The sequence below is a fragment of the Ambystoma mexicanum genome, chromosome 6q (genome assembly GCF_040938575.1).
Source record: "Ambystoma mexicanum isolate Mex_15411 chromosome 6q, UKY_AmexF1_1, whole genome shotgun sequence".
NCBI lineage: Eukaryota > Metazoa > Chordata > Amphibia > Caudata > Ambystomatidae > Ambystoma > Ambystoma mexicanum.
This window is the reverse complement of record NC_090937.1, coordinates 1,547,821,352-1,547,845,949: the sequence shown is the minus strand read 5'-3', so window position 1 is coordinate 1,547,845,949 and position 24,598 is coordinate 1,547,821,352. Positions and strand designations below refer to the sequence as shown.

Genomic DNA, 24,598 nt, shown 5'->3' with positions numbered 1-24,598 from the left:
ACCAGGTAAATGCAAGATTACATCATGACTAGCAAACGCATAGCTTTGCATACGCTTATCTGGTGGCCGGCTTGATAATGAGGTATATGCACTAACACGTTCTGAACTCTTTCCTCTGAAGAAAAGACTAACCCTTCTTCTGTGTTTATGACAGCTGCACGGAACCGTTTGGTTATGCTTGGAACAAGGCTTGATTTTTTCTCTTTTATCGAGAAGCCCAATTGGAAGAGAAGGTTGATGGTTCTTTGAGTGTTTTGCCTGCAAATTTGAGGAGACTCCCCTGTAATCAGCCAGTCGTTCAGGTAAGGATACACTGCGATTGCTTCCCTGCACAGGTGCGCTGCCACCACTGCCAGTACGTTTGTGCATACCCTTGGAGCAGATACTATTTCGAAGGACAGCACTTTGAATTGGTAGTGCTTGGTTGCTATCTTGAAACAAGAATCTTCTGTGCGCTGGGAACATTGTAATATGAAAATAGGCATCTTTCATATCCAATGTTGCCATGTAGTCCCCCCGCTTTAGCAGAGGGATTACTTCTTGTAGCGTTGTCATACGGAATTTTTATGGCTTGACATAGGTGTTTGCAGGACATAAGTCTAATACTAGGTGCATTGTTAGATCTTTTTTTGACACAAGGAAGTAGGTTGAATAAATAACCTTGTTTACATGGTTCGCCGGGACGATTTCTATGGAGTCCTTGAGCAGGAGCGTTACGACCTCATCGAGAAGGATACGTTCTCCTTGGAGGGTGTTTTTTTGACATGGGGGATAGTTCTGGGGTTGATGAAATAGCTCCACACAATAACCGCTTCTATGGTTGAAAGCACCCACTTGTCCGAGGTAATTCCCTCCCATGCGTGGGTGAAGTGTGTAAACCGTCCTCCTACTGGAGAGGCATGGGAGGGTACCTGAAGCGGGTGGTCATTGTTTGGGAGGTCTAGCTCCAACTCTGGAAGTGGAGGACCTCCCCCGGCCACCAGATCAGTGCTGGCCCCTCTGGGATCCATGCGAGGCTTGACCTTGATTATTTCCCAGGATGAGCCCTGATTTTGTCCGTAACCTGAACCCCTCTGAGTTTTGTCCATCAAATCTACGATAATTGCTACTGCCTCTTTGGCTTGGTGGCTTATTTGTTACCTTTGATTTTAAAGTATTGTACTCCTGCTTTTCGGATTTTAAAGAATCCTCCACAGCCATTCCAAACAAAATGTTGGGTTCTACCGGCATGTTAAGGAGTGCCCGGGATTCCTTTTTGAAACCAGACTGGCATAGCCATGCGTGGCGTTTAATTAAGGTACCTTTGGCGAAGATCCTGCCTGCATTGTCTGCGGCATCTAAATTGTTCTTTAAGATGCAGCTGGATACCGCTTTGCCATCTGCTTCTACTAGGGCCGATTGCGATTTTAGGGATTCAGGAGCTGAAGCTAATAGTGTTGTCACCTCATCCCACTTATGGAAGTTGTAACTTGCCAGAAGTGTTGTATTATTCGCAATTCTTGTCTGAAATTCTGCTGAAGTAGTCACCTTTCTTCCCAGAGTGTACAGTTTTTTACTCTCTCACGGGGTGCCTCCGAAGGGGTTAATGGTGTTCCAGCCATCTTTCGAGATGAGGTTACCACAAGCAAGTCTGGTTTTAGTTGTCCCCTGATATAAAGAGGGTCTCTGGGTGCAGGGCAGAAGAGTTTTTCGATACGCGGGTTGACTGCGAGTGTTTGGTTCGGGGTCTCCAGAGTATGTTGCATCCTCCTGGATGTATTAAAGGATGGGAATAAATTGAGTGACGGCTTTCCTGTTTGCCAATATATGTTCCACAAAATCCTTTTCTAGCTGAGTTTCTTGGGTCTGAATCTGAAAGTGCTCAGCTGCTTTGATGAGCATATCGTTATGCAGTGGTTGATTGTCCACTGGTGAATCTGCCACTGGGGGGTCTAGGTTGACGGGAGAGGGAATGTTGTACACATCCTCATAGTTGTCATAGTACTGGTCTCCTCCCTCCTGTATAGTTTTATTTTCAACGGTGTCTGTATTAGGATCATACAGATCAATATGGACTGGCTCTGGGGTCTTGCGGAGGTGTGGTCTGTTAACTTTAAACAGGTCCACATTGATATGAGCTAGGTATTGACATAGGATTCTGAGGAGTTGTTTGAGCCTGACCCTGAGGTGCAATTTAAACCTGAGGTGTAGGTTGTCCCTTGTTCTTTAAGGCTGTTATGGAGCCTTTTCTTTGTGTGGTATAAAAGACTTCTCCCTGTGAGGGTGATGGCTCTTAGAAGAGTGAGTCTTTGAATTTTTCCCCTTAAGGAGGCCTTCAGGGACATGCTTTTGCACCAAGTGGGCTATTCCCAAGCTTCTGGTGCTTTTGGCCGTTTGACATGAAGTGTTAAATCTCAGTGCTGGAGTGGACCGTGGTCTATGTTACGCTCACCTGGATTCCACAGGGGCGTCGAACAAAGGTGGACTGCTGCGGTCTCCACCAGTGTGACTCGTAGCGAAGTGATGATCGACTGCAATTGCCTACTCAGTTTCGTCTGCCTGGCCCGCAAGAATATTTTCCTAAAAGCAGTAAAGGGGATTAGCCACACGTGTTAGAGTGGTTACACTAACACTATTTTCCCTGAAAACTTCCAGTATTCCCCTTCATAAAGTCTCACCTTATTGTTTGGAAGGATGAACTCTCCATCCTGCGTGGAGTGCAGGGGCGCGAGATAAGTATTGTGTAAACCAAATGTTTAGTTAGTTTAGAGTTCACATGTCTTAATTCACTCTTGCTCCTTTCATACCTTTTCCCTTGCAGCATGATCCAAGGAGTGAGTTTGCCTCGATGGATGAAGGTAGCGCTTAGGTAAAAGTCAGTTTGTACCAAGCACTCTCTAGCAAGTAATATTGTTCCAAATGTAATTAACCAATAGTTCCTCCATCTTCTTTGCAGGTGCGGCGCCTTGCTGAAAATGTCTAACGTAGGATGGTGACCAGCGCTGCCTCGAGCGGTAAAATTCCGAGTAAGTATCTTGCGGTAAGTAAAAGAATGTCTTTGGCGGAACCCCGCTCACCTTTTGTTTGTTCTGGTCTTTTCAGATGCTGATGTTTCGGGCGGCGATTCAACGGTCATTCCGCCGGGTCGTGGAGATGCTCCGAAGAGAGGAGAGTATGGCACAGCGCTGCAGCTGGCAATGCAACGCGGTTTATTTGAATGTCTTTTTCCTTTATCCACAGGTACGGCTGCCCCAGGAAAAGATGATGACCAAATGGAAATCTCCTTGTTCTAACCTTCTCTTCTTCTTTCCAATTCTCTAGGATCGCTGCGGACACAAGATGGGTGTGGCTGTAGACTGGATGCTGGACTGCAGACACGGTGAGCATTACGCTGCTAAAATGCAGAATAAGGCGAAGCGTGTGCTGCTCTTCGGGCACGGTTTAAATAGCATCAAAAAAGAAGTTCCCAGGTAAGAAGTTCCAGTACCACACCCAAGCAGCAAAATAGTTCCTAAAGGTAACTCGTCCCTTCATGGCCTCATGATGGCCTGTACATGAGTTGTTTGCAGGATGACCTGCATAGTTTAAAGTTGGCAATATGAGCCTGGCGCCTATGGCGCCAGGACTGAACCCATATAGCCCCTAGGCAGGGTTTTGGGAATTCCTGCGTCTTCTTGGGTGCCTGGTCCCTGGACAGATGGACCTGTCTTGGATGTCTGGGGGCAGGCATCGTGACAGTCTAGTCTTCTGACATCTGACGTTCAGCAGAGGGATTGGACACGCCGTCTGTATTGTCTATCGACTTTCGGGGTCTGTCATGTGGCGATCAGGACCTCGAGTGCCCAGAGGACAGGGATTTGTGGTCGATGTTTGTCGATTCTTGGCCTATGGCTATGTGCTTAGTGCTGGGAGTAGTGTGAGTGCTACCGCCACCGGGTGTCGTCCCCGTAACCGAGCCGCGGCCTGTCTATTGGGGTTGAGGGCCTGTACTTGGTAATCTAGCGGCTCTCCGTCGCCTTTGCTGTAGGAAGAGACCGCAATGCTGCCATCGCTGTAGGTACCCTCCACGTCCATGGTGGCCTCGACCTGAATGGTGTGATGGGCCCAGCACTTAGTTTCCCGGTCCTTGAGCGTCTTAGGCTTGAAGAGCTTGCAGACTCGACAATGGCCCTTGTTGGGATCCCGTGGTAGACAAAGATTGCCCACCCGGTGCTGGTCTACCGAGGGGAATTAATTATTACAACTTGGGCAAAATTTAAATGGAGTGTTTTCCATAGTTCTAAGAAAAGGCAGCCAGGTGAGAAAAGTTTAAGGGGAAATATGCATTCTCTAATGTCCACCTCCCTTCCTGTTTGGGCCAAGGCCCTGTGCGGCCTTCCAAGGCTAAAAGGGGTTTGTTGATGCAAGTTCTTTGTTCAATGGTCGTCCTCTTCACCGCTGTCGAAGATGTAACTAATGTCGGCGATAGGAAGAATAAACTAACTCCAATTGAGATAATCAATAGCGTTAACCGAAATTGTAACTCCGCAATTTGGCGTCTGTCTACAACAGCAGAAAAAAACAATCTGAGGGACCTTGATGCATTAAGGACCAGGGGTACAGTGGACATCACACTAGGGATAGTATTACTGGCACGCCCTGTCGAAACCAACAACTGTAATACTCTGCAGCTTCCACTAGATGTCGGCCTATGCATAGCATTTGATCTCAGCAGATTCCACAAGTCTCAGAAATATATTTATCATAAGGATTAAGGTAATGGGGTGATTAAAGGGAGCCCATCTGCTGACACCAGCCACGTTCTTCTCCTCCAACCGTCTCTCCGCTTCGTTCCATTCTCGTGAGCCATGGAGGGGCAGAGTTCCACGAGACGGGATTGGCTCATGAAGAAGCTGACCCTACAATACCTTAAGTATAGAAAAAAAGGGATCTAGTGACAGGGGGACCTCAGCAGAAGTTCCTCTAACCACCAAAAAAAATAATAGAGGGAAAAAGCAAACCGAGTAGGGGTTCTATAAAATGGAACGGCATAACCCCCAAAATGGAATTGCTCTAACTATATGAATTAGGGTGTCTGGCCAACAACTATGCAGACTGAAGTCTGCGTCGATACAGGTACCCTTTGTTAGGGGAGTGAAGTCTGTGAAAAAGGCTGACCACATAAGCTCATTGCCGCTATCAAACACAGGTAGAAATGAACAAAATCCAGTGGTTGAAAAAAGGCTGGGATTTAACTTTGAGGGGTTCATTTTTCCCACCAGAAGGGCAAAATGTGCAACACTTAAAGTAAAAATAGAGTTGCCTGGTAATATACTTCTACGAAAAATACAAATAAAATATTACCACCTTCTTGTCAGTAACACACTGCCTGTGTGAGACTGTGACTCAAGCTAAGGAAAAGGTAGAACAAGTATACCCATAAGGACTACCACTGCTCCAGATGTACAAAGGAGCAGGAACAACATAAGTGGGATTACAAAATTCTCACTAATAATAAAAGGTTCAGGACTCAGAAAAGCTTCCAAAAATGCTGCCAATCTAATAGCCTAAAACGCATGATGAAACAGCATTGGAACTAAGAGTGGGCGCAGATTGTATGCTCTATTCAAACTCAATCATATCATCCTGTTCTACAAAGACAGATCAACCTCCGTGGCGTATGACACCCAGTACTGGATGTGCTGACTCCAGCGTCTTAGCCTTATAGTTTATTTTCAGTGCGATTGTGAGGTAGGCATCAATAGTATAACATATGTGTATCAAGCTGCACTTTTGGCAAAACTTAAAAAGGGCTTCTCTTTATGGGATGGATAATTGCTGGGTGAATGAGGCACACATGATACAATAAGTAGGTCAGTCATTCCTCTGTGTGATTCGACCGGACCCTAATATGTTGTCCTCGAAAATTAAGTCAGACTCGGCGCTGTTGGTTTAATATCATTGGCACTGTTCACCTGAGGTGTACCAACACGCCCCATCTTTTGCGCTCAAACACCAGTGACCAGTGTAAAGACTGGAGTCGGGTGTACTACTACCCACTATAGAGGCACAGAGGCAACCCAGCCATGGCGCTCATTTGGTAGCAATGGACAAACAGCTAAGGCTGAGACTCAAGGGAGGTGATGCAGGCTGGTTCTTAAGTACAGTAAATCCCCATGCACCCCACAATGGCATGTCGACACACCATGTTATGTGCTAGCACAGTTTGTTTATTAAAGGATAAAAAGTGGTTCCACAGTTACTCTTTTATTCACTAAACTTATATAACTCAAGAAAAATCACTATAATGAAATTATTAGCACAGCGTCCAACTCCACCAGCAAACTTTTCCATATCCTTAAAGCCATCGATAAACCTAAGGCTCTTACCCTGCCAACAGAACTAGACGGTGAGAAGCTTCAAATGGCTTTTCACAACAAAATCATCAAGGCCAGAGAGACCATCCTAAATTGCCAGAACAGTAGCCCACCTATTCCAGATAAACCAAGTGAAACTAAACCTGGATTACAAAATCCTAAATTCCAATTCACACCCATAACATTGGAAGAGATGAAGAAAACGCTCTCAAACATTAGATGCACTTCATGCACAGAAAATGTGTTATCACCAAAATTAATACTTGAAAACACTGATATCTTTGCTCCCTTTGTTAGAAGAATGGTAAATGCGTCCTTTAGGGACCAACCTGTACCTTCCATAATCAAAACAGTTATGGTTACGCCATTACCTAAGAAACCAGAATTAGACAAACAGGATCCTGAAAATTTAAGACCAATAACGAACTGCAATTTCTTGCTGAAAATACTGGACAAGGTTGCCACTGAACAGCTCCAAGACTATGTGGATAGAAACGATTTCCTGCACCCTCAACAGTCGGGTTTCAGGACTGGCCACAGCACTGAATCGGCACTATTAGATATGCAGACCGAGATGCTGGGTATACTAGATAAGGGCCTACTGATCTTATTAGACCTCTCTGCAGCCTTTGATCTGCTTGATCATACGAGGCTCCGAGAGGCCCTGGAACTCTCAGGAAACTGCTAGCAAGAGGCAACTGAGCGGATATCCTCTTTCTTACAAGACAGACAATCCAGGATTATCTGGGGCAATCAGGCCTCCAAAACCAAACCAGTGGACTGTGGAGTCCCACAGGGAGCCAACTTCCGCCCCTTGTTATTCAATCTGTACATGCGCTGCCTATGTACTATGCTGGCCCAACTTGGCATATTCTTCACTAACTTCGCCGACGACACTCAATTGGTCTTCAAGCTCAGTGGAGACTATAAACAAGACAGCGAAAAACTAACATCTATATATAACATCATTGAAGGCTGGATGAAGACTAATTGGATGTGCCTAAATGGTACCAAAACGGAGCCAATGATTTTTGGGTCTTCACATGCCAGGAAAAAACAGCCTACTATACTCCTCATTCAGTATCAAAAATAATCAAATTCTAATATCAGGAAAAGTGAAGACGCTCAGAGTCTATCTACAGGCCTCATTGGGAGCCGAGGCCCATACAGCCTACCTGAAAAGAAACTGCCAATATCACCAAAAACTCCTCAAAAAAAAAAAATCAGACCTCTGTTCAATCAGAAAAACAGCACCACCATAGCCAGAGCTACAATACTCTCTCGACTTGACTATGGCAACTCTTTGCTCCTGGGTGCAAACAACAAATGCCTGAAGCAATGCCAGGTGATTCAGAATAATGCCATTAGGACTATCATGGGCAAGTCTAGAAGGGAACATATTACAAACGACAGAAGACACTTGCACTGTCTGGCCATTGAAGAGAGAATTATATTCAAGTCCCTCACAATGGACCATCAATGCCTATATGGCAAAGCCCCTGCATACCTAAAAAAGCAATTTAAATGGCACGAACCAATCAGAAACCTAAGATCCTCTAATAAAGGCCTCCTTCAAACTATTCCAGCTAAAAAGTTGAATGGTCTTGGCAAGGCCTTCTCGGGCAGAAGTATCCTTAAATGGAACGAACTACCCGCAACCATGAAGTTGGAAACAAACTACACACACTTCAGAAAAAAACGAAAAACTTTTCTATTCAAATAAATTCTTGGCCAGACAAACAATAAATCCTAGTACACTGCTTGAACTGCCTTATATGTGTGGTTGTAGCGCTGACCGTTCTCTGTTTCATACGTCCCGTCTTTTTGGAATGCACTCTGATGCCCGCGGGCTATAGCGCTATACGAACAAATAAATAAGTAAAACAAATTCAGTTGTAATAAACCAACTGCTGACAGTTATTAAAAAGCATTACAATTATTAGGCAATGTTTAACCTCAGACATTGTATTGTACCATAATTATAGTCTCAATGCGCTGTCATTAAAGTAGACATGTAGGCAATACTTAAAACACTGGCAGAATGCTTTCTTTGAGAATAAAAAAGCAATACTGCGTGAGGATCCCACTGGATGACCGTTAAAAGAACATAGACGAAAAGCTTAAATTGCAAAATACTGAGGCCCACACTTTTGCAATTCGAGCTGCTCTTTTCTTTTATTTTGTCCCATGCATTGTTTCTTGTATGCGTGGGACACACCCGCAGCCCCCGAAACCATAAATGCCAAAGTAGGAGAGAAGGGACCACCACCGCTCACCTAACTCTGTATTTTCAGATTCGATAATTTATACCTATGCCGAGTGCAGCAAAAACGTATCTACGACACTCTAGATGCGATCTTCTGGATCAATACCAATCCCTCCCCCCACCTGGCCAACAGAAAAAGCTAAGTTGCACTTTGCTTTTAAAACAATGCCCAGTCCCATGTTCAGTAATTGTCTGCTTTTCCCTCTACAGATCACATCACCCAAAGAACCTAGGAAGCACAGGAAAACAGGATACAAGATGAAACTGGGACCCCTGGATGAACCCTGAGGATGGAAGATGCTCTTCCTCGTCACAATACTTTGGGTGCCCTAGAGGGGGAAGTGGTGGAGTTTCTCGGTTTTACTCAATGAGCCTCGAAGATGGACCGCCTCTGGAAGGAGTTGCTGGGACGTTGGTGTCTAGCAGGACAAGGGAAATAAGCAGTGTCAGAAAGGCAGCAGTGAAGGTCTGTCGTGGTAGTCTCCTAGGACAGGTTGCTAAGCTAGTTCTGGATGTACCACAAAGATGACATTTGCTGTGGATTTCAACAAGGCTTGTGAGGCTAAGATAAGTTATTTGGTTTCCATGGATGACCTTTGGTGGCAGCGGGTGCAGTGGCAGAAAGTTTTGTCTGGTTTCTTCAGTTTGCGGTTTGTAGCCATTCGGTTCTTCGGTGCTGCAGCGCAGGGGACAGGATGGCTTCTGGAGGGATGACCCGAGCACTGGACTGCTCTGCAGACCTCCACCAAGTCTGGACAATCAGGTCTATCTTCGGTTTGGAATGGCGGGAAACCCACCAGCGGGCACTTCTCTGCAGGCGGCGACTCTGGACTTCAGCCGTGGAAAAGTGGACAGATGTCATGGTTGCAGTGCCCGTTGAAGAATTATTCTTTTGGTTGGAACATGGCAAGCTCTGGGGTCGGGCAGCACTATGCCAGGATACCTCCTCTTCTGGGCGAAGCACAGCTATCTGGCTTTCCAGCGGTCACAAACAGCCTCCGGACCCTGGACAACACTGGTCCACTTCCTGAGCTTAAGATGACCAGATACTCCTCTTCAGGACCCACGAAGATACCTCTGCAGGACGGCAGGCACAAAGAACTTTTTTTCAGGACACTACAGGTGAAGAGCAGCAGTTTCCCTGATGCCCCCTCGTTATGGGAAGAGGTTGCCTGTCCCGGTCCTCTCTGGTTCAGTCCTCGAATCATCAAAGCATCCTTAGGATTTGTGTAAGTTTCAGCCGCAGACCTCTTCCTCCAGCTGGATTCAGCATACAAGCTTCAGGAATACATCGGGCATTTCCTTCTAGTTTCTGACTTCAGCATCTGATAGAGGTAAGTGAGGGGTACCTTGTTAGACATGAATGCCCCTGTTTCACTCAGGCTGAGCTAGGCTCATCCAGCCAATCACACACTAGTGCCTTCCTCAAGCAGCATCCAATCAAGCTCATAGGCATTCAGGCCATTCACCCAAAGCCAGACACCCAAAAACAGTGAATACGTATTGGAGGCAACTTCCAGGCTTTCTGAGCAGACAAGGCATTAATTCCAGTTTCAGTCGGGGCTGGCTCAGGCAGACCACAGGCATTGGGGCACGCAACCAAAACCAGACACCCAGGCTAGGTAGAATTTCAAGTTAAATGCTGGTTTTTGGAAGTTTAGCCGACACAGCATTACCACACCCTCCACCCCGCACACTTCAGCTGAAGTAGGACAAGGTCTTACATCAGGGTACGCAAATCAGCAGCTGGAAAAGCATATTTCATAGAAAAGCCTGAATATTTGATTTAAGCGCAAGCCAGGTGACCATTGGCAGGGTTTTCATCAATCCGTTAAAGCTGCTCATCCACAAATGTGTAAACTACTGGACATTAAAATCTGTTACTCATGAATAAATGTTGTAGTGCGCTTGTAAAAAAAATACAGTTAAAACAAATGTTTCTTAATAGAAAAAGAAATACCTGCAAAGCTGGTTGCCAAAGTAATGTTAAGGTTGAAGTTCTTCGATGCATTGATGAACATATCCAGATCTCGATTTTGCTGAAAAAAAATAATATTTTTGTAGTATGTATATGTGTGATGTACATGTAAAATATTCCTCCCAGCATCCAGAAACCAGCTTAAAACAACCCTCTTTCGACTGAAAGACAGTAGGTCAACAATGCCAACAGACCACTCCAGGTAGTATGAACTCATGCAGTCACTAACACATACTCTCAAATGTAGCAAGATTTGCTCTCCTGGTAGCAGAAACAAGTCAATAAAATTCTCTGCCAAAACATAAAAAAGGAGAAGCATGATGCAAGATTTGCAGTGTGGAAGAATGGCCAACGACACTGGTGGTGCATAGAGGCTGCAGGCCTGGTACTGAACCACAGTGGACTTTCATAGGAGAAATCCAGGGCACATGCCTCAAGATCAAATTGAAGTGGTCCGGACCCAAAACAGAGCCCTGAGGCATGCAGTGGCAAGCAAGCACCAACATGGGAATAGTTTCTTACCTGTAACTCAATTTCTCCAGCATTGGTATCTTTCATGGATTCACATGCTTAGAATATTCCCCGTCGACAGACTGGGAACCCTCGGTAAGCTTATAAAGCCTTTTCCCGTAGGAAAATGTTCGACACTTGTGTCCTATCAACGTCGTTTTGGGCCGCGCACGCACGCCCCACTAGGACGTAGTGGTATAAATGCCCTGCCCCCGCAGCTCCCTTCGGATTTCGACCCCTCCAAAGTGGAACGGGGTGAAACAAAAATTACAAGATGATTGTATTTTGGGGAGGCCGGAGGGCGCATGTGAATCCATGAAACATACCAATGCTGGAGAAATGGAGTTACAGGTAAGAAACTATTCCCTTCTCCAGCATTGGATCTTTCATGGATTCACATGCTTAGAATAGAATGCACAGCAGTGAACTTGAAACAATGGAGGTGTAAATGCAATCCAGCACCCACCCCATCCTGCAAAAGGCGAATCATAATCAAATAGGATTCGAAACTAACAATATGCCACAGTACTGCGCAGAGTAACATTTATATAAGCCAAAAAAACATACATAAAACACACGCGTTTACCCCCATGCGTATATATATATTATATATATATATATCCAAACCAGCATAGACCCTCCTCAAAGCGAAGGCCTTACCTTATTGAAAAAGATGTCGCAAGACAGCTCGTCCCATTTGAATCTCGTCCGCATGTTGTCGGTCGAGGCAGTAGTGGCGGGTGAATGTATGGGGCACTGACTATGCTGCAGCCCTGCAAATATCTGTCAGTGGAACCCCCGCCCACAACGCTGTCAACGAAGTCGCCCTGGTCGAATGAGCTCTCCGACGTCCTTGTAGCGGTTTCCCCGCTTTTGAGTGACAGAAAGCAATCGTCGACGAGACCCATCTGCCAGTCCTTGTTTTGAAATTGTCTTCCCCTTTGTCGAAGGCCCATATGCAACGAAGAGTTGCTGCGTAGATCGAAGTTGTTGAGTTCGATGAAGGTAACATTTTAGAGCTCTCTTGACATCCACGGTATGCAAGCCCTTTTCCGCAGCTGATGAGGGAGTCGCGAAGAAGGTGGGCAGGACAATGGATGAATGTTTATGATAAGTCGTAGGAACTTTCGGGATGAAACGAGGACTCGTTGACAAGACCACTTTGTCTTTGAAAAATCTGAGATATGGAGGGTCTATGACCAATGCCTGTAACTCTGAGATCCGTTGTTAGGGAGAATTCTCTGTTTAGGCTGAATTTCCCTACCTAGTGAGTCCCCCAGCAGCTTTGCTGGATTTCTGGGGTTCTTTTTTTCTCCTGCCAAGAGTGAGACTCTTTTACCCTCACTCTTGGACATGTTGAACTGTGTTATCTTGGACAAACCTTGTGTTGAATGGGCTATGGGGTCTTTTACTCCATAGGGCCTCATGTATTTTTTGTGATGTGGGTTACACAGCACCCTCTGTGCCGTGACCCAGGGGTGTCCTAGGGACTCCCCAACATAGACTCCATACCCTGGGACTGACTACTGTCTCCCAGGGCATGTAAAGTCACAAAAGACTTTGCTAGTCTTGAATCCTGAACAGAACCAGTACAAACCATCATATTGTGGACGTACTGGCTGGGGCAATTCGATTGCCCCAGGGTCTGTTAGTCGAGGGGGCACGTCTCCGTCCCCCCTGATCGAGTTTTGGCTGGTGGCAGTGGAAACTACGTTTTATATTCGACCGCGAATATTTTCCTATGGGATTTCCCATTGTTTTAGGCTAACACATTTAATTATTTATTTACGGTAGCCTTAAACATACCGCCGGTTTATATATTTATTTTTATAACTCCGGTTGGGACTTTTTGCCAAAACTTGATGCTAAAATGGCGTTGGTGTTCGCCTCTGTAACTCTGACCCAAAGTGGAGCCCTTTGTTCCACTTTTGGCGGGCTTCTCCACAGAAGCCCTCCAAAGTGGTGCCACTCTGTCTGGGGTACTTAGGAGGGGTGGAGGGGGATTTAGGCACCCTGGACTGAGTTACCTTGGTAACTCAAGTCGCACTCCGTCCTGATTGGCCCCAGTGGTGAGCCGGTCGGCTCACCACTTAGCATGTTTGAGTGACAGCTAGGCTGGGTGAATGGGGGTTTGCTGCATAAAAGCAGGGCTTTGGGGACTGGAACTTCAGAAGTCGCCACAGGACCAAGAATCCGACGAGGGAAGAGCTGAGCCGACCTGCTTCGACGACACCGCCCGGTGGAGCCCTGCTGAACCGTCTCACCACTTTTCCCGACGACCGAGGAGAACTCTTAACGGAGTGGCTCCTTCCCTTTACTGGTGGGGACAACCAGTTTTCGCCTTCTTTTCGCTTCTCGAGGTATCTCGTGGCCGCCTTGCCAGTGCCAAGCACCCCGGCAACCGGAACCCCACCACTTTTACCTCAAACCACGAAAGTCGGTACAACCCTTTAACCGGAGGACTCCGCGGCTGGTTTCTTCCCGGGCAGTGCAACGACCTTCTTCTTCTGCTCTTCAGCGAGAACTTCTTCTCCCCTGACCGACGTCGAGCCTTGCTGCCACTGCCTGGAACAACTGCCACCGCTGGAGGATCCTTTCCGCTTAAGGTACCGTGTTCCGCCTGGCTTCCCTTGCTACCGACTGTACGGGGTAGATTTAGCCCCCGGCTTTCGACCCTGGGAGTGCCTGGGACACCCTGGCTAAACTTTCTAAACCACTCTAAACTCTTTCTAACTCCTTGCAAGACTTTGAATCCCTAATAACAGTGTGATCTTGGGCACATTTTCGCTCCGGCTACTCTAAGAGTGGGCCCTGCCTAGTGACTTTTGCTCACCTGTGCTTCTTTGAACCTATTGCAAGTGTTCTGGATCTTAGAGTGGTGTGTTTAACCCATTTCTGCTTTTTCTCTCCCTTTCTTGGAAACTACTAGAGTGTCATCTAACGTTAAGCACTCACCTCTGTTTTAATTAAGTGGTGTTAACCTAGAGTTGTCTAGATAGGAGAAAGGATTGAATCTACTTTCGTTATAACTGTGTTTGAAGTGTTTACTATACTTTGCTAGAGTGTTTTCAACTTATGTGTGTTTAATAAATAACTATATACTTTTGAAACCAAGCTCTGGTCAGTGTTTGCTTGTGCTATTGTGTCTGGGTACATATTGTGTATACTCTGCATACTGCCTAACTCTTCTTGAGAGAAGTCTGACTGCTCAGCCACAGCTACCAGGTAAATCTGGGTGGTACAGACTGCTACCAAAGGGGTTTACTGCTCTACCTGTAGTCTTAAATCTTTTGCAGTGTTCCCCAAGGGAACTGCACAGGTTTCTGCCTAACATCCGTCTAGCCGATTTTATGGCTATTAGAAAAAACACTTTCCATGATAAAAACTTTCTCGACGACGTGGCCATCGGCTCAAAGGGTGGTTTCATTAACCCTGCAAGTACCATGTTAAGGCTCCACGTCGGTGGAAACCGCTTAACCGGGGGAAACGTCTGGAATAAACCTCTCATTAAGTGTTTCACTAACCTGTCACTAAACAAGGGCGTCGATTTCCTCCCTCTTATGAACCTGAAGATGGCCGCCAGGAGAACCTTTTGTGATGAAAAAGACAAACCACTCTTCGCCAAATGTAGTAGATACGGGAGAATCTGTTCCGGAGTAACCATCAGAGGTTCCACTCCTGCCTGTCCTTGGCACCACGTACAGAATCTCCTCCACTTACACCTGTAAGACTTGTTGGTGGACGGGGCCCGCGCAGCCTGTAATATCTGCCGACAGTCCGAGGGAATGTTCAAGGCACCAAATTCTGAAAAGTCAGGAGCCACGCTGTGAGGTTGAGGCTGCTCGGGTTGTGATGCCACACCGTCCCTTCGTCCCGGGACAAGAGGTTGGGCACCTTCGGGAACGCTATCGGGCGATCCGCTGACCGATGAAGCAGGTCAGAAAACCATGGTTGCCTCAGCCAACACGGCGCTATCAAGATGACTCGGCACCTGTACCTGCGTATCCACTGCAGAGTTCTCCATATCCGAGGGAACGGAGGGAAGGCGTAGAGAAACTTGCCCGTCCACGGGAAGGAAAACACTTCACCCACCGAATCTTCCTGTGGCCACCTGCTGGCGTACATCTCGCACTTCCTGTTCGCCTTCGTGGCGAAGAGATCCAGTTGAGGTCGCCCCCATTTTTCGAAGACCTTCGACAATTGATCGGTGTCTATTTCCCACTCGTGAATCTGGTCCACATTTCTGCTGAGCGAGTCCTCCTGCTCGTTCCTCACTCCTGGCAGGTGATGAGCTACGATGGATAGATCGTGTTTTGGAGCCCAGTGCAACACTTTCTGAGCCTCGATGGAGAGGGTTCTGGATCGCGTGCCGCCTTGTTTCCTTAAGTAAAACATTGCCGTGGTGTTGTCCGTCAGAACTCTCACTGTGAATCCCTTGATGTGAGGCAGGAACGCCCTCAGAGCCCAGCGGACCGCTCTCAATTCCAGAACTTTGATATGCAGGAGAGATTCCTTCCGAGACCAACGTCCTTGTGTCTGCAGAGTGCCCATGTGCGCTCCCCAGCCAGTTAGGGACGCGTCCGTCACCATGGTGAATCGGAACTCCGGCTCCTGTGGGGATACCCCTTTGGAAATATTCTGAACTTTCTTCCACCATCGAAGAGTTGATAGGAGCTCGTCGTCGTCGACGGTCAGCCTGTCTGACCAGAGGCCCTGAGCCTGTGTCCAACGGTCCGCCAAAAACTGTTGCACTGGCCTCATGAAAAGGCGGCAGTTGGGCACCAGAGGAATGCAGGACGCCATAGCTCCCAGGATTGATGTATATTTTCTCACCGACAGCCTGGAATTGATTTTCAACTGACTTGCCAATCGACTGAACCTGGTGATCCTGTCGAGGGATGGTCTGACTAACCCCAACTGGGTCTCGAACTGTGCACCCAGAAACACCAAGGTTTTGGACAGCGTTTAACGCGGATTTTTCGAAGTTTACTGCAAACCCCAATCGTTGCAAGAGGCTCATGGTGTCCTGTAGACTCCTGTGCGTCGACCCCCTCACCAACCAGTCGTCGAGATACGGGTATACATGGTGGCCTTGCCTTCTCAGCCAGGCTGCCACCGGAGCCAGGCATTTCGTGAACATTCTGGGGAAGATTTCAGTCCAAAGGGAAGAACTGTGAACTGATAGGGAGTCTGCCCTATCACAAACCTTAGGTACTTCTTGTGTCCCCGACACATCGGTATGTGGAAGTACGCGTCCTGCAGGTCCAGAGACGCCAGAAAATCCCCTTCTTGAACTGACCTGATCACCTCCTGGAGCGGGAGCATCTTGAACTTTGTGTTTTTCAGCGACTTGTTTAGTTTGCGCAGGTCTAGGATGGGACGCCACTTTCCATTTGGCTTTTTCACCACAAAGTATCGGGAGTAAACCCCTTGACCCCTTTGTGACGACGGGACCATTTCTATAGCCCCTTTTTGTAGCCTAAGTGTTACTTCCTGCAGCAACACGCTCAGATGGGATTTAGCTACACACGCCGGGGTCTTTTGAGGAGACATCACTTTGGTGGCAAGACCCCTTTCTTAATCCTCCACTCATAGGAAAGACTGCTAGAGAGTTTTTTTGCACAGCCCTTTCGGGAAGGGTGCAAAGATATCTATCAAAAGTGGAAGAACAGGGTGTCCACCAAGCCAGCCCAAAACCCTCTCAGTAGTTAAGATAACAGAGCAGTCAGGCTTCAGTCTTTTGGGGAGGGCTGGTACCAAAGTACAATTAATTAGTCTCATACGCAACAAAATATGCCACACATACACTGATACACACACACACTTATTTGACAGTATTTTTAGAGTTAAACAATATGAAATAAGTACTTTAACATGCATCAGCAAAGCATGTATAATCATAAAGTAGTAAAGTGACGACACAATGTTTTCACCCCAGGACACTTAATTTAAGAGTCTAAACTAACAGTTAAGTACTAGCTCTATACAAGTCTTTAAAAGGAGGTGGGGGGTGGCCAAGAAGCCTACTGAGCAGGCAACAGCTTCTGCTAAGCTCTGTCCCACCACTCCCTATGAGTGATTAAATAGACTGTGTTCCCCAGACCCCGGATGAAAGTATCGACCGAGGGTGCTGAAGGGAACTTGAAGAAACCCTCACCAATGTAAGACGAGCAACGGAGCAGTTATGGGAGACGCTACTCAGGTGACTGCAGAGTGAAGGGCCTGGCGCCAAGATGGCACGCTCCAGGACGGAGACAAAGCATGGGATCCTTTATGGAAATGAGCACAGTGCTTTGACGGACTGATGTCACCCAGTCTCCCTTCAGTGTACGGCGGTGGCCCGGAGCAAGCTGGGGCCTGACGTGAACCTGCTGGCACCTGAAGCAGTGTGAGGCCCTGAGGCGGCTGGTGCCATACTTCACCAGTGACACAGAGGAGCCGGGACGCCTGGCCCAGCTGTGGTCGATAACAGCAGGGTCCGCCATCACCTGGGGCAGCAATGCAGCACTGTATCTCAGTCATAGAAGAGCCAGGGTGAGGAGGGAGCCTGAGTGGCCCGTGTGTCTGAGACAGGCGGCAGGAAGGGGCAAGAAAGAGAGCGTGGGGAGAAAGAAGAGCAACCTATGGAGCTGTGAGAAAATGCAGTCAGTGCCCATCAAAGCGAGCTGGCAGAGCGTCAGAAGCGCAGGATGCCATAGGGGCCAAACGAGGCCCAAAGTGAACTATTGGAGCCGGATAGAAATGGAGGAGAGGGGCCCCACCTGACCAACACCAAGATAGAGGAATAAAATGGCAGTCAGTCACTCAGAAGCCTGTCCAGTCTGACTGAAACTCCGAGCAAAAAGGCAGGAGTGAAGGTGGAGGCAGAGGTTCAATAGGATCGCAGTACCCAGGGCAACGTGGCACCAACTTACCCTGGGACAACTGGACAAGAGCCAGGAGACTGGCAATTTAGCCGCAAGGCCTTGAGGGGGAAAGTGAAGGTGGTGAGGGACATAGATAGGAAGTAGCGCTATGGGAAAGGTCAGCAAGCACACAAAAGCAAGACCTTCTTACAAGACCATAACACCGCCAGCAAGGGGGAGGAAGCAGGGGGATGAGACAGTCCAAGAATGGAGGAAGGACCAGTGACAAAGGGTGTGATTCTCTCCATAATCTCCGGTGTTAGGGAGGGCATCTGCACCCTCATCAAAGTGGAAACAGCAGCGATCAAGGAAGAGCTCACAAAGGTGATAACTGATGCCAAAAATGAGATCTGGGGAATTGGGTGGTGGAAAACTAAAAAGCCATTGCTGTGATGGGAGTAGGGATGTAACAGTATTACGGTATACCGTTAAAGATACCGTGAACCACTTAATTGAACAATAATAACCGTCACATTGTTTATACCGGTATACCGTTCATACGGTTAAGTGTGCTTTTCAATCTGATTTGGAAAGGCTGCCGTAAGCAAGTGCTGCGCAGTCTTGGTCTTGCACTGTTGGATGTGCCGTCTGCCATCCAGTCTGCCAAGTAGTTTCAGTTTGAGCAGTTTTTAATGCCATTCCATAAACCACACGTGCCTGACACAAAATCAGTATGTTAGCAATAGGAAGAATAAATACAGTGCCAAGAAGGAAAAGGGTTTACTTTTTTTTTTATTTACATTTTTCTTTTAAAGCGCTCACAGAGCCCGCGGGCTTCGAGGTGCTGTTAAAGAAATTGTTTTTGTCTTAGTTGCGTATTTATAACACACTTAAACACCCAGAGGTTTCTAAGCGCGGACCCGGGGATCGAACCTGTTGCTTCGTGTCGTCTTTCTGCCAATGCGCGCACATTGCCGCTAAGCTATCCTCCTGGGACTTTGGTTTGGCGGCTTTGGGGTTTATATATTTATAATGGATAATGTTTTCTAAACATATGACAATGGGGATTTCCCTGGTTCTATCATTGAATTTACATATAATAAAATCACACTGCGAAATTTACTCATCTCTGTGGGTATTCCCTGCACAGAGAGAGAGATGGTGTGGGGGTGTGGGTGTGTGTGTGTGTGTGTGTGTGTTCATCTTCACCAGTAGCCAGTGGGGGAGCTAAAAGCCTAAATGACAACCTAAGAAAAGCTATTCAGTTCGCTTTGCCAGTCGCGCAGGGCTCTCCTCTCCCCCTCCTCTCCACTCGTGTGTTTGTGTTTGGTGGAAGAAAGGGGTGGCATTTCAGTGGAAAGTATGTTGAAAAGCCCAATTCTGGCTCTGGGTGCCTGGTTTTGTTTGTGATGATAAATCTGACAATTTGACCTTTTAGAAAATATTTGTTAAGATTAGTTAACTCCACTTGCTATACCACGATAACCACGATATACCGTCATTTGGCAAGAAGGTTATTGTACCGTCATAAAACTAATACCGTGACACCCCTAGATGGGAGCATGCGTCACCAGACTAAATCAAGAAATGCAGCGCATCATGGACAACTACGCAACCCTCCAGTGCAGATGTGATGAGGATAACCGCTCCCAAAGAGACAACCTGCGGATCAAGTTCTAAAAAGAGGGCGCGGGGGGGAGCAACGTCAGGGGGTGCATCATGAAACATTTCTCTATGCTGCTAGATGACCTAGAGGAAACCGAAACAAGAATTGATGGGATCCACAGAGTGGGAGGGCGAAAATAAATTGAGGGGGGATGCTCAAGGACAAGCACTAATTAGAGAAAATTAAAGACACTCACTGTAGTGACTAGAGTACTCAGTCCTTATTCCCCTTTCCTCCATGCTTGTGGGCGTCACCCAACCTGGGGACAGTGCCGGGCTTCTGGCAACATGCAGACGGTACAAAAACGGTTGGAAGCGAAAAACTGAGCTACTCTTAAATTGAGTATCGAGCAAATGGGCACAGCCTTGGGTGTCAGAATGCTCTGCCGAGGCTTCGCCCTCAGGAGCCTCACCTCAGTCCCCTTTGAACATATTGTATGCTTCGATACCCGGCTACGCCTATTACATATTAGCCATTAGCATACTAGCGGGGCAAGGCAGGTGGGACGTATATAGAGGAAGGGGACTAAGGACTATGAGTACTCCAGTGAGTAACTTTAATTACCCATACGTCACACCTCCTTTCCTCAATCCTTGTGGGTTATTCCACTCAACAAAAACAAGAGATGGAGCTGTGATAACCTGCCTCATATCTAGGATGAAGTAAAAAGGGTCTTCAGAACCGCCTGACCACATTCAGTATCATGCCTGGAGCTGGTGTCCAGTGAGCAGTGCTTACCGAAGGTCGACGGAGTGACCCAAGCAGCCGCCTTAATGAGAACATCCCAAGAAGCAGGTCTCTGAAACACTATGGCCTTGGCTCCGACCACATGGGCATGAATCCCCTCAGAAACAGGTCTGCCATGGCTGTGCACGAATCTGAAAAGGCCTGGACCATCCAACGGTCGATGGAAGCCCTGGAGGTTCGAGAGCCGGGGGAGAAACCCCCAAAAGTCATGAACAATGCCTTGGACTTCGAAAGGATTTCAGCCGAGAGAGATCAAACTTGAGGACCCTCTTGAGGTCCATGGAATGCAGTGCCCTCTCTGCCTATGACTGCGGGTTTGAGAAGATCACTGGCAGGCAGATCTCCTGATACAGATGAAATGGAGAGACCACCTTGGGCAAGAGGTTTGGGTGCATGCGCAAGATGACCTTGTCATTGTGAAACGTGGTGAAAGGCTTGCACGAGAACAACGCCTGCAGCGCACTAACCCTGCACACAGAGGTGAGTGCCACCAGTAAAACCATCTTTAGTTTCAATAAGCAGATGACTTCTTGAGGTCATTGGCTCGAAAGGCTTGCTCTGTAAAGCTGCCAGAACCACATTCAGGTCCCAGACCGGGTGCGGCCTGTGCACCGGCAGAAAAAGCCTTGACAACACCTTAAGGTGGGCCTTAACCACATGGTTGGACACAGAAAACACATGCTCAGGCAAATTCTTGTAGGCCCCAATGGCCGCCAAATAAGTGCAGCAAGTATCTACCTAAGCTCCAGAACGAGCCAGGTGCGCTGAAAAAGCCAGTACGTCCTCCAGAGGACAGGCAACAAGGTCCAGCACCTTGTCCCAAGCCCAATGTCAGAACCTAGTCCATTTACTCTTATACTGGGACCGAGTAGAGGGCCTCCTGGTATGCTGAATGATGCCCTAATTTTCATCTGAAAATGGAGCGTGCTGAAGCCTAAGCTGATCAGGAACCAGGCTACAAAGGCTTGTTTGGCCGGTTCCGGATGTTCCACTGCCCGACCTTGTTGCGTCAGGAAGTCCATGCCTGGGATCAGAAGATGGACGAGACCCTGGGACCAAAACTGCAGCAGATCCGAAAACTTGGGCCACCCTGCTTGTTCAGGTAAAATATCATAGTTGATTTGTCCATCCTGACCAGTACATACCTGTCCGTGATAAGGGGCAAAGCGCCTTGAGGGCCAGGCCCACTGCCCTGAGCTCGAGCAGATTGATATGCAGGAGGGCTTCCGTCCTGTACCATGCGCCATGAATCGCATAGCCCTCCAGAGTAGTCCCCCAGCCCGAATGATAAGAATCTGTCGTCACCAGGGTAGATTCCGGTCAGGTGAAGAGGGCTCCCACTGAAATGTTGCCATCCATCAGCCACCAGCGAAGATCGGGCAGCAGGAGGGGTGTTATTGGGATCCTGTCTGAGACCCACTCTCCTGATCCCAATTGCCCGCCAGGTTATGTTATGACATTTGTATAGCGCCAAAAGTCCTAGGGTGTCCAGGCGCTCACTTACAAACAAACAAAAGAAACTTCTGTGATGGAAGATTACATAAACATTGTTTTCAGAGATTTCCTGAAGGCTAGGTGGTCCATTTGTTCCCCAAGTATTTGTGGTAGATCATTCCACGCATGTGCGGCCAAAATTGGGAAGGAGAGTCCATTTCCCCATGTTCTCTTGACCCTAGCCAGTTTCAAGAGGTGGGCGGAATTGTATCGAAGGTCTCTGGTAGATTTATGTATAGAGACTTTCCTTTAGGTAACTAGGTGCTGATCCATAAACGCACTTATGGCATAAAGTCAGGAGTTTAAACGAGATCCTGGCTGATATAGGCAGCCAGTGTAATTCCTTCCTGGCAGAAGTGGTAGGTTCATTACGTTTCATACCATAGATTATGAGGATAGCCGCATTTTGTATTTTTTGCAATCTGAAGATATCTTACTTACTGGGCGCCACCCAATGAACCATTGCAATAATCCACACATGGAAGAATGACAGCCCTAACCAATTTTACTCAATTGTCTTTAGAGATTAGTGGGGCCACCTGCCTTAGCACTCAAATAATATTGAGAATTTTTCACAATGGTGTCTACTTGGGCACCTGCGTTCAAGGTAGCTTCTAAGTATGTGCCTAAGGTCTTGACCTTGTTTACAACTGCTATCTGGCTGCCCTCTACGTGAAAACTGGAGAAGGAGGGGGCTAAATTCTCCATAGATTTCTTAGATCCATATATCATTAATTCTGTTTCACCGGCATTTAAACATAGCCAATTTGTTGTCATCCAGTTTTTATGACTTGGTTGATCTCACTGACCTTGTCTTGGTCCTCCTGATAATCATCTGACAACACCAGGGACAGCTGGAAGTCATCAGCATAGTTTGTAAAGAAAAAGCCAAGTCTTTCTAGTTCTCTACATAAGGGCACTATATAGATGTTAAAAATAGGGGGGGTAAACACGCCCCTTGGGAGACCCCACACATGATGGTCTCCACCTCAGAAGCAGAGTCTCCTCAGTACACCCCAGATTTTCTGTCTTCCAAGAAGCACTTGACCCAGTTTACCGCCCCGTCAGCAAGACCACCTGTGTTTCGTACCTGCTTCAGCCAGATTCCATGGTCTAGCAGATCAAAAGCTGCTGACAAATCCAATCATATCAGCAACCCTGACCTACTTTTCTCCACTATGTTCAACATACAAGTCTGAAGGTCTACCAAAGCACTCTCCGTACCATGAACACATCGAAAGCCCCATTGCCTTCCATGCAACCGACCAGAGTTTTCCATATTGAGTTGAAGATGGGTTGTCGTCACCTTGTCAATCAGTTTCAAGAAAAACAAGGTGTTAGTAATGGGTCTAAAATTAGTGGCATCCTTAGGATCAAGACCTGCCTTCAATACGGGTGTCACCACCACAGCTTTGACGGATTGTGGAACAATACAATGACTAAAGGAGGCATTTATGAATCTGCATAGAAATGGTGCAAAGATATCCTGATCACTGAAAATTACGTTTGAGGGGAGAAGGTCCCCAGAGCAACTAGTCGGATTCATAGCTTTCAGTTTCAGATGTTAACAGTTTCAGTAACTGATATCTCAGGAAAATCAAAGTCTATCGGGGATGAATCACGATTTAGGCCATTACCACTAGGTGTCAACGGGTCAAATGGAGCTGGAGGCATCTCATCTTGAGGCGAGCGTGCTGTGCTGTACAGTGAGCATACAGGAGGCGACCAGGCCCAGAATGTGCTGGAACCACCATGCTGAGGTAGTCTGGTTGGCCAGAAAGTGTCCCACCACCTTGCGTAGGGGCATAAGCCTCTCGTGTGTCGGGCACACCCGCTGAATGGCAGTTCCATCACACTCTAGGACGATAGGTTCCTGAGATGGGCAGAACAGCGATTTCCTCTGGTTGAGGGAAAAACCCAGCTGATGAAGGACTTCCCGCAATGTCTGGCAGGAGTGCACAACCCCTTCGGGTGACCCCGTCCTCACCAGCCAGTCGTCCAAATGAGGGTATAGATGATGGCCCTCCAAGCAGAAAAGGCCTGACATTGCGTTTATCAACTTCACGAAGGCACGAGGGGCTGAGTTCAGACCAAAGGGCAGTACCTTGTACTGAAAGTGATACGACATAATTGTGACCAGCAGAAGCTTCCAATGCAGCAGTTAGATGGGCACAAGCAGGTACGCATCCTTGAGGTCCAGGGAACACATCCAGTCCCCTGCACACAAACTCCGCTATGTGCGCGGGAGAAATCATCTTGAAGCGTTCCCGCGGTACAGACAGATTTAGAAATGACAGGTCCAGGACTACCTTTAGGCCAGCCTGGTTGTACTTGGGTACCGCAAAAATCCTGGAACAGTAACCAAAGCCCGTGCCGACAAAAGGAACCGGTTCTATTATCTGCATCTCCAAGAGAGAAAGATCCTCCCTTAAAAGAGTGTGAGACCCAATTTGACGGAGAGGAGAGGAGAGGTTAGTAGAGGCAAACTAAGAGGAAGACTGAAGCCCGTGAAGACTATGGATAGGATCCACGGGTTGCTGAAAAGATGCTTTCAGGTTTCCAGAACAGAGCCAAAGGGCTCCCTACAAGGGAGCTGTGTTCTCCAATGATGACGTCACTGCTTCTTGGCATCAGTGGAGGGGGAGCAGAAAAAACCCATGCAATGTCCTCCTGGGCTGGCGACCTGTCAGGCCTACATGTACAGCGTTCCCAGAACTCCTTGAAGCCGGAGAAGATGCAGTGCTTGAACTCAGTCCT

General features: G+C 47.4%; 1 protein-coding gene across 2 annotated transcripts in view; it reads right to left on the bottom strand.

Annotated features, from left to right (window-relative positions):
- Positions 1-24,598, bottom strand: part of ATRN (attractin) — a 1,434,670-nt gene that overhangs the window by 705,654 nt on the left and 704,418 nt on the right. For both annotated transcript variants that reach the window (XM_069632253.1, XM_069632252.1), the window contains exon 23: positions 10,562-10,640. In XM_069632253.1, the coding sequence (XP_069488354.1) occupies positions 10,562-10,640 (79 nt within the window). The remainder of the gene's footprint in view (positions 1-10,561; positions 10,641-24,598) is intronic.